The sequence below is a fragment of the Lampetra planeri genome, chromosome 75 (genome assembly GCF_965212315.1).
Source record: "Lampetra planeri chromosome 75, kcLamPlan1.2.h2, whole genome shotgun sequence".
NCBI lineage: Eukaryota > Metazoa > Chordata > Hyperoartia > Petromyzontiformes > Petromyzontidae > Lampetra > Lampetra planeri.
Genome location: NC_136180.1, coordinates 503,745 through 518,974, shown reverse-complemented (window position 1 = coordinate 518,974; position 15,230 = coordinate 503,745). Strand labels below are relative to the sequence as shown.

Below are 15,230 nucleotides of genomic sequence, written 5' to 3'. Positions count from 1 at the left end.
ACTCTACCTATGAACTCAGTCACTCAAGCGTACTACCACGTACCTCGAAGCCGGACTCACAGTGTCGCACGGACGCTATCAATGCCTCGTAGCAGCACTCGCTGGCATCCCACAGAGGCTGCGAGCGGCTTGAGGAGGCAGGACGGCAGGGAGTGGGTCTGGATGGCCCGGAGGTTGAAGACAACTGAACTAATCATCCCTGGGCTCACACCTTTATTCTCTGAACCTCAAAGGCCCGGGGTGACGTCGTACCGTGCAGCCAATCGGGCGCTTACCTGCGCCGTCTACATCGAGGGCTACGGAGTGTGCTGCTGCTGCCGCTCACCTATTGTTCTCCCGCGCTCATTAATTCTAACCTACTGGTCTTCCCTTCTGGCCTAATATTCAACCCTCCGCCTCTCCCAGTGTCGTGAGTAACTTATTGCGGTTGGCCCAGTGAACCTTTTCCTTCTGCGCCCACACAATTTAAGCCAATTTATGGGCACCACAATGTAATCTGTCCTGTGAGGATCGGCCAATCTGGCACCGGGAAACTGAGGGACTCTCCCTCTAGGGGCTCTTCGGATTAAAACCCGATGTGCCAGGCAACCCCCCGTCAGGATATTACGTGGGTGCGCTGCGTGTTTACGGGAGGGGATCGCAGCGTTTACGGAGTTGCTCCACGGTCGTGGAACCACACTACTACTACACACCACTACTACACACTACTACTACACACTACTACCACACACCACTACTACTACTACACACTAATACTACTACACACCACTACTACACTACTACACACCACTACTACAACTACACACTACTACTACACACACTACTATAACTATACACTACTACTACACACCACTACTACAACTACACTACTACTACAACTACACTACTACTACACACTACTACTACACTACTACCACTACACACCCACTATTACTACACACCACTACTACAACTACACACTACTACACACTACTACTACAACTACACACTACTACTACACACTACTACTACTACACACCACTACTGCAACTACACACTACTACTACACTACTACTACACACCACTACTACTACTACAACTACTACACTACTACAACTACACACTACTACTACAACTACACATTACCACTACACTACTACAACTACACACTACTACTACACACTACTACTACACACTACTACTACACACTACTACTACTACACTACTACTACACCACTACTACTACACACCACTACTACTACTACACACCACTACTACAACTACTACACTACTACAACTACACACTACTACTACAACACATCACTACTAGACTACTACTACAACTACTACACACCACTACTACAGCTACACACAACTACTACTACACACACTACTACTACACCCCACTACTACAACTATACACTACTATTACTACACACCACTACTACAACTACACACAACTACCACTACACACACTACTACACACCACTAATACAACTACACACTACTACTGACACTACTACTACTACACTACTACTTCACACCACTGCACAAGGTTACTCATTTGAGGCCAAGTCGGCCTAGGGGGAGGACCAGTATCAGCAGCTGTAGCAACAGTAGTATCAGCTGCTATAGAACAGTAGTATCAGCTGATGTAACAAGTAGTATCAGCCATTGTAGCAACAGTAGTATCAGCTGTTGTAGCAACAGTAGTATCAGCTGATGTCTGCAGGTGGATTTCCGATAAACGCCGTCACGGACACGAGAGGGGAGGGGAAAAATTCGTGACGTGGGTGCCAGAGGTGGTACCCTGGGTACTGAAGCAGTTCTTGGGTAGGGGGGAGAGAAGCAGCGGAGATGGTGAAGGAGAGAGGTGAGGGTCTGAGAGAGAGGAAAGTGTGTGACAGAGAGAAGTGAGAGAGGAGAGATTAGAGAGAGCAGATGTCGTGAACAGATGTGAGGGAGATCGAGGGAGGTGAGTGTGTGAGTGGAAGAGAGAGTGGGGAGAAGTATGAGCTACCCGTCGGAGGTCGTCGGACTGCGAGAAGGGCTGCGTGCAGAACGAGAGAGAGCGAGAGAGTGAGCGAGAGGGTGAGCGAGAGAGTGAGCGAGAGAGTGACCGAGAGGGTGAGCGAGAGGGTAAGCGAGTGAGTGACCGAGAGAGTGACCGAGAGAGAGAGCGAGAGAGAGAGCGAGTGGGTGAGCGAGTGGGTGACCGAGATGGTGACCGAGAGAGTGACCGAGAGGTGGGGGTTTGCATAAAGCAAAGTAAAAAAATGTAAAAAATTTTTTACGAAATGATGAACGAAGCAAAGTGCCGACTACACCGAGCATCTTCTTGTTTCCACTGATCGTAAAAAAAAAGAAAAAAAATTAGAAAAAAAGAGAGGGGAGAGAGGGGTGAGGGTCTGAGAGAGAGAGCAGAGATCGTCAAGCGAGTGAAGAGAGGGAGAGAGAGGGGGGGCACACAAAGCAAAGCATTGGAAAAAAAACCGAAATTACGAACGATGCAAATTTCCGACTACACTGAGCAATTTCTTGTTTCCTCTGATTGTAAAAAAACAAAGAGGGGTGAGAGCGTGAGAGAGAGAGAGATCGTGAGAGGCGAGTGAAGTGAGTCTAAGAGAGAAAGAGAGAAAGCGGAAGAGGTGAGAGAGGTAAGTTTGAGAGAGGGGAGAGTCTAAGAGTGAGTCTGAGAGAGAGGTCGCAACCGGGTACCCGATACCCGTACCAGACCCGATACCCGGCTACCCGTACCCGGCCGGGTACGGGGGTACGGGTAGTCCGTGAGTCACTGGTGAGTCACCGTTTGTCACTCATTTCCCAACGTCTTGTCTCTTCTCACAATTCAAGTTCCTAGAATCAACCCACTCGCGCCTGCAACATGGCTTCATCCCAGAGGTCGCAATCGGGTACGGCCGGATACGGGTACCCGTTTGCGACCCTGGTGCGGCCGGGTACGGGTACGGGTAAGGAGTCAAAACCCGTTTGCGACCTCTGGTCTGAGAGAGAGAGGCAGATAGAGAGGCGTTCACACAGCTACTGGCCTCTTCAAACTTGATTTCTTCCACAATTCCTTCACCTTTTGTCGTGGGAATTCCCTTCACCAAGATTGAGTGTTTTGCTTTACGGGCATCTTGACCACTTGTTTGTTTTCCACAGCAGAGGGGTTTTTTGGGGGGGTTAAATGTTGTTGTGTCGTTAAACCCGCCACCACCCGACACGGCCAATTGGTAAGGTTTGTGTCACGTAGACAAAACGTGTGGCCAACGCGTTACTGAGCAGTTGTGTTGGAGAGTAGTGTGTAGTGCATAGTGTAGTGCATAGTGTAGTATACTAGTACAGCACTAATCGGTTGTGGGTTGGAGAGTAAACCTACTAAGACATTGACAATTATAGTGTAGTGTGTGTAGTGTAATATGTAGTGTATAGTGTAGTGTATAGTGGAGTGTATAGTGTAGTGTGTAGTGTATAGTGTAGTGTGTAGTGTATAGTGTAGTGTATAGTAGTGTAGTGTGTAGTGTAATGTATAGTGTAGTGTATAGTAGTGTATAGTGTAGTGTAGTGTGTAATGTAGTGTATAGTGGAGTGTATAGTGTAGTGTATAGTGTAGTGTATAGTGTAGTGTATAGTGTAGTGTAGTGGATAGTAGTGTAGTGTATAGTAGTGTATAGTGAAGTGTATAGTAGTGTAGTGTATAGTGTCGTGTATAGTGTAGTGTATAGTGTAGTGTATAGTAGTGTAGTGTATAGTGTCGTGTATAGTGTAGTGTATAGTAGTGTAGTGTATAGTGTAGTGTATAGTATAGTGTAGTGTATAGTAGTGTAGTGTATAGTGTAGTGTATAGTAGTGTAGTGTATAGTGTAGTGTATAGTGTAGTGTATAGTGTAGTTTATAGTAGTGTAGTGTATAGTGTAGTGTATAGTGTAGTGTATAGTGTAGTGTATAGTAGTGTAGTGTATAGTGGAGTGTATAGTGTAGTGTATAGTAGTGTAGTGTATAGTGTAGTGTATAGTAGTGTAGTGTATAGTAGTGTAGTGTATAGTGTCGTGTATAGTGTAGTGTATAGTAGTGTAGTGTATAGTGTAGTGTATAGTAGTGTATAGTGTAGTGTATAGTAGTGTAGTGTATAGTGTAGTGTATAGTAGTGTAGTGTATAGTGTAGTGTATAGTAGTGTAGTGTATAGTGTAGTGTATAGCAGAGGTGGGACAAAGTCATTGTTATGCAAGTCACAAGTAAGTCTCAAGTCTTTGCTCTCGAGTCCCGAGTCAAGTCGAGTCAAAGATGAGGCAAGTCCAAGTCGAGTCTGAAGTCATCAAAATCATGACTCGAGTCTGACTCGAGTCCAAGTCGCATGACTCGAGTCCACACCTCTGGTGTATAGTAGTGTAGTGTATAGTGGAGTGTATAGTGTAGTGTATAGTAGTGTAGTGTATAGTGGAGTGTATAGTGTAGTGTATAGTAGTGTATTGTATAGTGTAGTGTATAGTGTAGTGTATGGTGTAGTGTAAAGAACAAAAACAACAGACCCATTTACCTGAGGCGGTCAGCGTGGAAACAGTCAGGAAGTGTGTCAAGGCCTCTTGATTGATGCAGAGAAGCCTCAGGGAGGATTGGTCCCCCAGGTAGCCTCTAGCAGGGCTGCAGGGCCAAGTGCTGTTACTAGCGAGTAGAGGAAACACAGAGACAAAGATCCCCCAGGTAGCCTCTAGCAGGGCTGTAGGGGCAAGTGCTGTTACTAGCGAGTAGGGGAAACACAGAGACAAAGATCCCCCAGGTAGCCTCTAGCAGGGCTGTAGGGGCAAGTGCTGTTACTAGCGAGTAGAGGAAACACAGAGACAAAGATCCCCCAGGTAGCCTCTAGTAGGGCTGTAGGGGCAAGTGCTGTTACTCGCGAGTAGAGGAAACACAGAGACAAAGATCCCCCAGGTAGCCTCTAGTAGGGCTGTAGGCGCAAGTGCTGTTACTAGCGAGTAGAGGAAACAGAGACAAAGATCCCCCAGGTAGCCTCTAGTAGGGCTGTAGGGGCAAGTGCTGTTACTCGCGAGTAGAGGAAACACAGAGACAAAGATCCCCCAGGTAGCCTCTAGTAGGGCTGTAGGGGCAAGTGCTGTTACTAGCGAGTAGAGGAAACACAGAGACAAAGATCCCCCAGGTAGCCTCTAGTAGGGCTGTAGGGGCAAGTGCTGTTACTAGCGAGTAGAGGAAACACAGAGACAAAGATCCCCCAGGTAGCCTCTAGTGGGGCTGTAGGGGCAAGTGCTGTTAGTAGCGAGTAGCAGCAGCATCAGCTAGCAGCAGCATCAGCTAGCAGCAGCATCAGCTAACAGCAGCAGCATCAGCTAGCAGCAGCAGCATCAGCTAGCAGCAGCAGCAGCATCAGCTAGCAGCAGCATCAGCTAGCAGCTGCGTCAGCTAGCAGCTGCAGCAGCATCAGTTGGCAGCTGCAGCAGCATCAGCTGGCAGCTGCAGCAGCATCAGCTGGCAGCAGCAGCAGCATCAGCTGGCAGCTGCAGCAGCATCAGCTGATGTCTGCAGCTCGATTTCCATGAAACGCCGTCACGGACACGGGAGGGGAGGGGTGGGATAGGGGCGGGGGAGGGGGAGGGGAGGGGGAGCGGGGGAATTCGTGACGTGGCGTTAGTTATCAGAGACAAAGACCCCCCCCCTGTAATATCGTTATGCCAGGCTAGGTGCACTTTACGGCCACGTGACGTGTCAAACGCCCGCTGACAGGAGGATATGGGACAAACCAAGGTGCCACGGGTCGCCTGACCGAGATGACGCACGCACAGGTATGCGCACACACACCAACAACAACAACAACAACCACCATTCGCCACTAAGTGGCGTTGACGTCACCACGACGCTTGTGCCAGGCCATGTGCACCTTGAGGCCACGTGAAGTGTCGAACGCCCGCTGGCAGGAGGTCATGGGGCAGACCCAGGTGCCACGGGTCGACTGACCGAGATGACCGAGATGACTGACTGATGCACCACCTGTGCCCCCTACTGTACCAACTTGCTGTGCTTTAGCCACCCGGCGCTCCGCTCGTTGTTGTGAGCGTCGCTCCTCCGCCCTCCGTTGTTGTTGGAGGGCGACTGCCTCCAACTGCCCAGTAGCGTCCTTCAAGAGCCTCCTCCACAGAGGCCGATCTTGACACCGCTGGTACCAGTCATCGGCAAGTCCACTCAGCTCCACGTCCTCCTGTACCACATCACTCCATCTCTTCTCAAACCCGTGCCGCGCCCGTTTATAGCCCCCTCGATCCGGCCGAACAAAACCTGTTTAGGCATGCGGTGACTGGGCATGCGGGCTACATGACCCAGCCCAGACACACACACAGATACACACATACAAGTATACGCACGCAGACATACACATGTGTACACACATGGACACGTGTGTACACACACACGTGTGTACACACACACACGTGTACACACACACACGTGTACACACACACACGTGTACACACACACACGTGTACACACACACACGTGTACACACACACACGTGTACACACACACACGTGTACACACACACACACACGTGAACACACGTGTTGGAGAGTAAACCTACTAAGACATTGACAATTCTAGTGTAGTGTATAGTGTAGTGTATGGTGTAGTGTATAGTGTAGTGTATGGTGGAGTGTATAGTGTAGCGTATAGTGTAGCGTATAGTGTAGCGTATGGTGGAGCGTATGGTGTAGCGTATAGTGTAGTGTATAGTGTAGCGTATAGTGCAGTGTATAGTGCAGTGTATAGTGCAGTGTATAGTAGTGTAGTGTATAGTAGTGTAGTGTATAGTGTAGTGTATAGTGTAGTGTATAGTAGTGTAGTGTATAGTGTAGTGTATAGTGTAGTGTATAGTGTAGTGTATAGTGGAGTGTATAGTGTAGTGCAGGGGTGTCCAAACTTTTTGCAAAGAGGGCCAAATTTGATAAAGTGAAGATACCCGGGGCCAATAGTTCCTTCTGACATTTTTTTAAACCACAAAAGTTACATGAAAATACACAGACTGTTATAAAAAAAATCATTGTCACAATTACCTTTATTTTTCAAATGACAATGTAACCAAATGTAAGCCACTCAGGCAGACATGAACAACTCTAAAAACACAATTCTGCCTTTCATTCAGTCAGATAACATTGAACAAACTGTATAGAATACCTTAAATTTCTATGAGTTAAATATCTTTGCCTCATCAACATTTTAAACAGGAGTTATAAGTAATGCAAAGTGGTCTGTTATCATTAAACTTTAAAACAAGTGAATTTTGCCCTTGTCTTTTACAAGATCTTTCAGAAAGCAATAGTTTGTCACATTTACAGGTACATAACATCAACAGTTATAACCAAATCTTATTCAAGAGTTTAATAAAAACAAGTGCCATAAGTCCAAGTGCATTAGTGTGCTTTATGCTTTTCACTGTTAATAGTGACAGATGTTACCGTTCAAAACACTCAATTTCAGATTGATCAAGGAACAGATAACTTACTGACACTAATGAGAAGGGTGATACTGAGATCTAGATTTCAGTAAAGAGACCAGGTCTGGCTTGAGGACAGTGCTTGAGATGCGTAAAATGTCACAAAAGTGGGAGTCACTCATCCTTGACCTCAATCGGTTCTTGTTTAAGTTCATGACTGAGAATGTTTGCTCACACAAATACAGTATGTGGAGCCGAATAAGCTCAGCATTTTCTTAGCGAATGACCGCATTTCTGGAAACCTGCTTTTGTCCAGTTGCCGGTAAAAATCAACAAGAGAACACTGCTGGTGTTTTCCGCGGCACTCATCGTCACACTGCAGCTCAATGAGCTACAGATGCAGCTGTGGAGGAGCATCATCAGGGTCCACGGAGAAGGGAGAAGAGAAAAGCAATATGTCATTTTCAATAACTGCAAAGTCCCGAAAGCGTTTGTTAAATTCCACAGAAAGAGATGCGATAGCTGTTGCGTAACTCTTCATTTGCGCACCGATATTGTCCTGTGGGAAACTGTTAATGACCTCTTTCAAAGCTGGGAAGTGCGCGGTGCAGGGCTCTGTTTGGGACAAGTGTCTTTGGAAAAGTTGCAGTTTGGTTCCAAAGGCCTTGATGTGAGCGTATAGCTGGCTCGCCACTGCATCTTTTCCTTGAAGATTAACATTCAGCGTATTCAGATGCTTCGTTATGTAAACCAAAAAAGCCAGATTTGCCAGTCATACAGGATCGGACAGTTCTTACATTGGTTGTCCCTTCTCACCCAAAACATATCCAATTTCCTCTTTGAGAGAGAAAAATCGCTGCAATGCGGATCCCCGACTTAGCCACCTCACATCGTTGTGATATATTACGTCACCGTATTCAGCCTGGATGTCACGCAAGAACTGCTGAAACTGTCGGTGGTATAGAGCTTTAGAGCGAATATAATTGATTGCCTTTGCCACTGGTTTCATAACATCGTCAAATTTGAGAAGTTTGGCGCAGAGAGCCTGCTGGTGAATGATACAGTGAAGTTTAATAGCGTTACCTGCTTCTTCACTGACTTTATTGCAGATCAGTGTGGACAATCCACTTTGCTCACCAGCCATGGCAGGCACACCATCGGTAATGATCCCAGAAACTTTACTCCATGATAGTTTCATATCATCAACAGCTTCACAAACAGAAACGAATAAATTTGTTCCTCTGGTTTGCCCTTTAAGGCTTTTGAGGTCAAGCAGCTCCTCTGTCACGTTCACGTTGTCATCAACTCCTCTTAAAAAAAGAAGTAGTTGTGCAGTGTCAGATGCAACGGTGCTTTCATCGCAGGCTAATGAGAAATAATCAAAAGCCACTCCCCTGTCCCCCAGTTGTCTCTGAATATCTGACGATATGTCCTCAACTCTCCGTGCCACAGTGTTGCGTGCCAGGCAAACATTCATACATTCTTGCTTCTTCTCGGGGCAAATGTTCTTCACCATTTTCATGACACAGTCTTTGATAAACGCACCTTCAGTAAAAGGTTTGCCGTGTTTAGCTATTAACATGGCCACTTCGTAGCTGGCTTTGGTGAAGAATCGCTGTTGCGATGCCAGAGCAGCTTGGAGTTGCTTCACTTTTTCAGCGCGGTCACTCCCTGTTAGCTTGTCTTATGTTGTAGCATGTTTAGTCTCGTAGTGTCTCTTTACGTTGAAATCCTTAAACAAGGCAATCATCTTGTAGTAATAGGTTTTTACCCTTTCAACTGGTACAAAAAACTAGATTGTACCAGTTGAAAGGGTAAAAACCTATTACTATATTTTGTCACTGGTAAAGGAGGTCTCATAGTGTAAATGCTTACCCCGAGCTCTCAATACTCTAATAGTGTGCTGTCTTTGAGTTGTACGCCTTTTGGCGTCATCTGGTCCAACACCAATGGAGACTAGGCTCTAAGAAAAGCTGTCTCGGGTGTGGACCAATCAACTTCAAGGACAGTGCATATCATTATCATAATCAGAGTTGTTTCTTTTTGTTTGCATTTTGACTGCTTGTGTTGTGGTTATTGCAAGCATGATGCCTTGTATAAAGGTGTCAGTTCTTTTACCAGTTGGAAGGGTAAAAACCTATTACTATATTTTGCCACTGGTAAAGGAGGTCTCATAGTGTAAGGCAACCATCTCTTTACAAATTAGACAAACACAATTGCCTGGATTTTCAGTGAAGAAGTATTGTAATTCCCACCGCTCCTGAAAGCGGCGGCCCTCACTGTCAACTTTTCTCTTTTTCTTGGCAGTCGCCATGGCAGAAATGATTCGAGAAGGATTCGCGGCACGGATGTATAGCCAGATAGGGTTTGAATGGTGCTGCCACCGTGTGGTGAAAGGAGGAATTACATCTTTAAAGTTTTATGATTTATTTATTCTAACAGAGCTAGCGAGCCATAAATAACACATTATAAGACCGAAGCGGCGGGCCGTATGAAATCTGATCGCGGACCTTAATAGGCCCGCGGGCCGGACTTTCGACATGCCTGGTGTAGTGTATAGTAGTGTATAGTGTAGTGTATAGTGAAGTGTATAGTGGAGTGTATGGTGTAGTGTATAGTTTAGTGTATAGTGGAGTATATGGTGTAGTGTATAGTGTAGTGTATAGTGGAGTGTATGGTGTAGTGTATAATGTAGTGTATAGTGGAGTGTATGGTGTAGTGTATAGTGGAGTGTATGGTGGAGTGTATGGTGTAGTGTAAAGACCAAAAAAAACAAAGGTGGCGGGGAGTGGTGTTGGCCACCCACCATCTCTGTGCCATAGGCGCTGCTACTACTCGCTACTAACGTAACTTGCCCTTACAGTCTGTTACAGGCTATACGGGGGGATCTTTGTCTTTGTGTGTGTGGTGAGGTGAATGGTGAATGAGAAGGTTGTGGTGAGTGTGTTTGTGCCTTTATGTGTAGGTGTGTGTGTCTGTGTCTTTGTGTGTCAGTGTGTGTGTGTGTCTGCCTGAATGTGTGCCTGTGTGGGGAGTGGTAGTGTAGTGGTTAGCGTGCTGCTCTATGAATCCAGCGGCCCGAGTTCGATTCCCGTTCATGACCAACACCAGTGGTGATTTTCTGAACCGACTCGGCCTCTAATGAGTACCTGGTGTGGAGTGTAAACATCGCCACTCACCCTCTCGTGAGTGGTGTGGTGCTGACCACCCACCCCCTCGTGTGTTGTTCCGGCCTTTCATAGGTGCTCGTGAACAGCACTTGCTCCTATACGGGGGGCCTTTGTCTTTGTGAGTGTGGAGTGTGTCAGTAGTGAGTGTGAGTGGGTGTAAGTGAGTAATGAGTGTGTGTCTGTGTGTGCGAGTGGTGAAGGAGTCGGTGAGCACTTGCCCCTACAGTCTGTTAAGATGCTGTACGTGGGAATATTTGTCTTTGTGTGGTACTATGCAGGTTGCAGCTGCTGTCATTCTCATTGGCTCCCCACAACTACTGCGTGAACTATGACGTCACAATGGATGGCCACTCTCGTCATGGCCACCATCTTAGGCATCTCACTAGGACCCGTGGTGGCTAAAAGTGAGTACAGCACGTGTGTGTGTTTACACGTGTGTGTGCAAACGTTTGTATGTGTCGTAAGCGGTGGCGCAGCGTCAAGCGCACTGTGCTACGAACCCGCCTTACTCGAATTGCAAATGTTATTGTCGTGTTGGTTTAACTCTCTAACACGCACACGACCGGTTAGTGCTAAAGTGTTTGCTAATTTCCTATGTTTTGTTACATCCAGGAGTTGTAAAGGTGTTCAAACTTGTACATGTATAGTAGTGTGGTGTGTAGTATAGCATATACCATTGTAGTGTATTGCAGTGTATAGTTTAGTGTATGTTGAACATCTTTCACACCACCGTACGTAGCCAGCCACACTAATCGGAGGTGCGTCGGAAGGGCAACAAATTAAACACAACAACAAGCAGTTCTAAAGACATGCGTTCTCAGTGTAGTATAGTGGTGTAGTATATTGTAGTGTAGTGTACTGTATACTAATGTAGTCTCTAGTATAGTGTACTGTATAGTAGTGTGTATTAGTGTAGTGTATAGTAGTGTGCAGTAGTGTGTATTAGTGTAGTGTTTTGTAGTGTAGTGTATAGTAGTGTGTAGTAATGTATATAAGTGTATAGTAGTCTGTAGTATTGTGTAGTAGTGTAATGTAGTAACTCGGCGGGAGACGACTTCACGGGTAGCACACTCTTTATTTTACCAAACTCGTTCACAGGTGACTAACACCCACTTAGTATCCCGGGTGACAAACACCCACTTAGTATCTCGGGTGACAAACACCCACTTAGTATCTCGGGTGACAAACACCCACTTAGTATCTCGGGTGACAAACACCCACTTAGTATCTCGGGTGACAAACACCCACTTAGCTACCCTGGCGACTAACGCCCACTGAGCTACTCGGGTGACCAACACCCACTTAGCTACCCTGGCGACTAACGCCCACTGAGCTACTCGGGTGACCAACACCCACTTAGCTACTCGGCGACTAACGCCCCTGAGCTACTCGGGTGACCAACACCCACTTAGCTACTCGGCGACTAACGCCCACTGAGCTACTCGGGACACTCCCTGCCCGGGGTGTCCGTCTTGACTGTGGGTCCCCAGCCCGACCCACGTGGGCGTCGGACCCCGGGTCCCACAGTCTCGCCTCCGAGCCACACAGGGCCCCGGTCCCTACAAGGACGGCGGGACTAGGGGTCTCGGGGCACTAGGTCTTCAACTCCGTCTTCTGGTCTTCAACTGGGTAACTCTCCCCGAGTGCTCTCGCGCGTCCCCCTTTATACCCCACCTGCGGACGTCGCTGCGAGCACCCATCCTATTCGACCAATCACTGGGCGCTGGCTACGATCCTGTTTTCCCACATCTCAGCATGCCTCACCACCCACGCCGCGCCGCCCCGTCATCTGTCACTCCCGGCGCGCGCGTCCACACCACGCCCACAACGCGTGCCCAACCCCGCACCCCGCGCCGCCCCGTGATCCATCACTGTCACAGTCGGCGCACGTCAACACCACCACTACATCACCCCCTACCACATAGCTCGCAGCCGACCCGGCTGCTATAAAAATATACAAACCCCCCTGTGTGCCCCGTAACACAACACAACAAGAACAACAACTAACGTAACAACACAACACAACGCGAACACTACCCTCCGCAACCATCAACCAATGCCACCGCGACAACAGAACAATATATACAATCCGGCGAGTGACAATAGCAATGTGTATGCAGAAAGAAAAATAAATGGAATTTTTTTGTTTTTTTTTTTGTTTTTTCTCGACTCGTGCAGCGTCCCATTCTTTCCGAGCGTCCCTACAACGGGACATTACCCCGGCAGAGGGGAACACCGGGCGAGCTCGGTGTCGAAAAAAAATGTCTTCATGAAAATTGTTGTGCCCTAGCCCGAGTCCGCCTTGCCGGTCCGTCGTACGGCACCAGACGCGGTTGAACGTCCGGTGGTGCCGGCAGTTCAGGAAGACATCGGCCAGGCATCGAGGACCCGTGCGTGCCGCGGGTTTCAGGTTCCCGACGGTCAGCAGCCGTCAAGCCCGAGGCACCTGGGGGTGGGTCAGGTGGAGACACGTGAGGATCAGCCTGCGACACCTCCCTCCCCGAGTCGACGGTCACATCACACGCCCGGTCGTTACGGCACAGAACGGGGTCACACGGTGCCGCATAGGGCTTCAGTCGGGAGGGGTGCACGTACCAACGGCGTTTTTCCCATTTAATCTGTATACTCTGGGGTCGTGCAACCCGCACAATTTCCACCGGTCCCCTCCAAGGTCTCAACAACTTGGGGGACGTAGCCAACGGTGCATGTGGACAATGCAGCCAGGCTTTATCGCCTGGTTTCCAATCATGCGTATGCACCCTCCGCCCATGCAATCTCTCGTTCGCGATTTGCCGAGACCGCGAATTCAACCTCGCCGCCTCCCTCGCTTCAGTCAATTTGGCGATATTAAATTTGATGTGGTCTGCCAATTTTGATTTTGCACGTGGCTGGGAAATCCCCAGTTGGACGTCCATGGCCGGATCGGCCTCCCGCCCATACATAAGAAAAAATGGGGAAAACCCCGTCGCCGCATGAGGGGCCATTCGATAGGCCGCGAGTACCCCCGGCACCTGTAAGTCCCAATCAACCTGATCATCGCAGACCTGTTGGCACAACATAGACGTAATCGTCCTGTTCAGACGCTCAACCATCCCGTCAGTCTGCGGGTGGTAGGGGGAAGTACGCACTTTCTTTGTACCCAACAGGTCGCACACCTCGCGCAACAAAACGCTCGAAAAATTCTTTCCTTGATCCGTCAGCAAGCGTTCGGGGGCGCCCTTGTCCAAAACATAACCCTGGACGAAGGCGTCCGCCACCGCTGCAGATGACTGGTTGGCGAGTGGCCATGCCATGGGCCATCGGGTGAAGTATTCTACGCCAACCAGCAGGAACCTATTTCCCCTTGGTGTAGCAGGAAAGGGCCCCAAGATGTCCAACGCAACCAATTCGTTTATGCGCGAAACTTGAATGGATTGCAGTGGTGGATTAGCTGCCAATGGTGGCGGTTTTCTTTTGGCGCACCCTACGCATCCCTTAAGAATATTCGCCACGTCGTTACCCATCCCCGGCCAATAATAGTCTCGCTGGATTAGGGCGAGCGTTTTGTGAAAACCCAGATGCATGAGCCGTTCATGAGCTGCCAGAACGACCCTACCCCGCATAGCAACAGGCACAACGAGCACGTGACGCCGGGACATGTTGTCCCACTTCATCAAAAGGCCCTGTCTGCACACCCAGGAACCGACCCGCGCATCCCCTACCTCGGGAGCGCCAACTTTTCGACGTAGCGTAATTAGGGAGCTGTCGGACATTTGGAGACGGCCCCACTCAATGAGGGGCAACGACAACAGCGAATCCCTCCCCGTGGGGGCGCCGACTCCCGGGGTGTCAGTGGCGGCGAGCGCAACTCCCGGGGTGTCGGCGACCGGGGGTTTGCACCGCGCCGATCCCAACAAACATGTGCAGTCCGTGCACGGTGGCAACCGCGACAAGGCGTCCGCATTTGAGTGTCGCAATCCCTTGCGGTAAATCGTCGTGAATTGGTAGTCCTGAAGGACCTCCAACCATCGGGACAATTGGCCCGATGGCTGTGCCACGCGCATAGCGTATTGTAGAGCCGCATGGTCCGTACGGACCGTAAAATGACGGCCGTAAAGATACGGCCTGAATTGCTGTGTAAAAAACACAATCGCTAACAATTCACGACGAGTCACGCAATAGCGTTGTTCGGCGGGGGAAAGAACTCTACTACCGTAGGCGACCACCCGTTCAACCCCCCCGACCACCTGTGAGAGCACCCCCCCGATACCCGTGTTGCTGGCATCTGTGTCAAGCAAAAACGGTTGTGTGAAATCGGGGTAACACAAGGGGGGAGCCTGCACCAAGGCGTCACGAAGGGAGCAGAACGCAGCCTCCTCTTCCGCCCCCCAGTGAAACCGCACACCCTTAGCCGTCAAAGCGTGCAGGGGCCTGGCTATGGTGGCAAACTGCTTGACAAAACGACGGTAATAGGAGGCGAAACCAATAAAACTGCGAACCTCCGTGACCGAGGTTGGCGTTGGCCATGAGCTGACGCAGTGCGTCTTAGCGGGGTCCGTCGAGATCCCTGAACGACTCACGATATGGCCCAAATACCTGACCGATTCCCGAAGCAGAAAACATTTAGCCGGTTTAAATTTAAGCTTAGCGGAACGCATCCTGAGGA

The 15,230-nt window shown here is 48.9% G+C and overlaps 1 protein-coding gene across 8 annotated transcripts in view; it reads left to right on the top strand.

Moving 5' to 3' along the window:
• The first annotated feature begins 1,598 nt into the window (after nt 1-1,598).
• The window catches only part of LOC144737928 (interferon alpha-inducible protein 27, mitochondrial-like), a 76,704-nt gene continuing 63,072 nt past the window's right edge, over nt 1,599-15,230 (top strand). For 6 of the 8 annotated variants that reach the window (XM_078620818.1, XM_078620816.1, XM_078620819.1 and 3 more), the window contains exons 1-3: nt 1,777-1,852; nt 5,669-5,775; nt 10,864-10,989. In XM_078620818.1, coding sequence (XP_078476944.1) covers nt 10,914-10,989 — 76 coding nt within the window. In that variant the 5' untranslated portion in view covers nt 1,777-1,852; nt 5,669-5,775; nt 10,864-10,913. Of the gene's footprint in view, nt 2,637-5,668; nt 5,776-10,863; nt 10,990-15,230 lie in introns of all 8 variants that reach the window. The other 2 variants (XM_078620812.1, XM_078620813.1) reach the window with 2 other exon arrangements.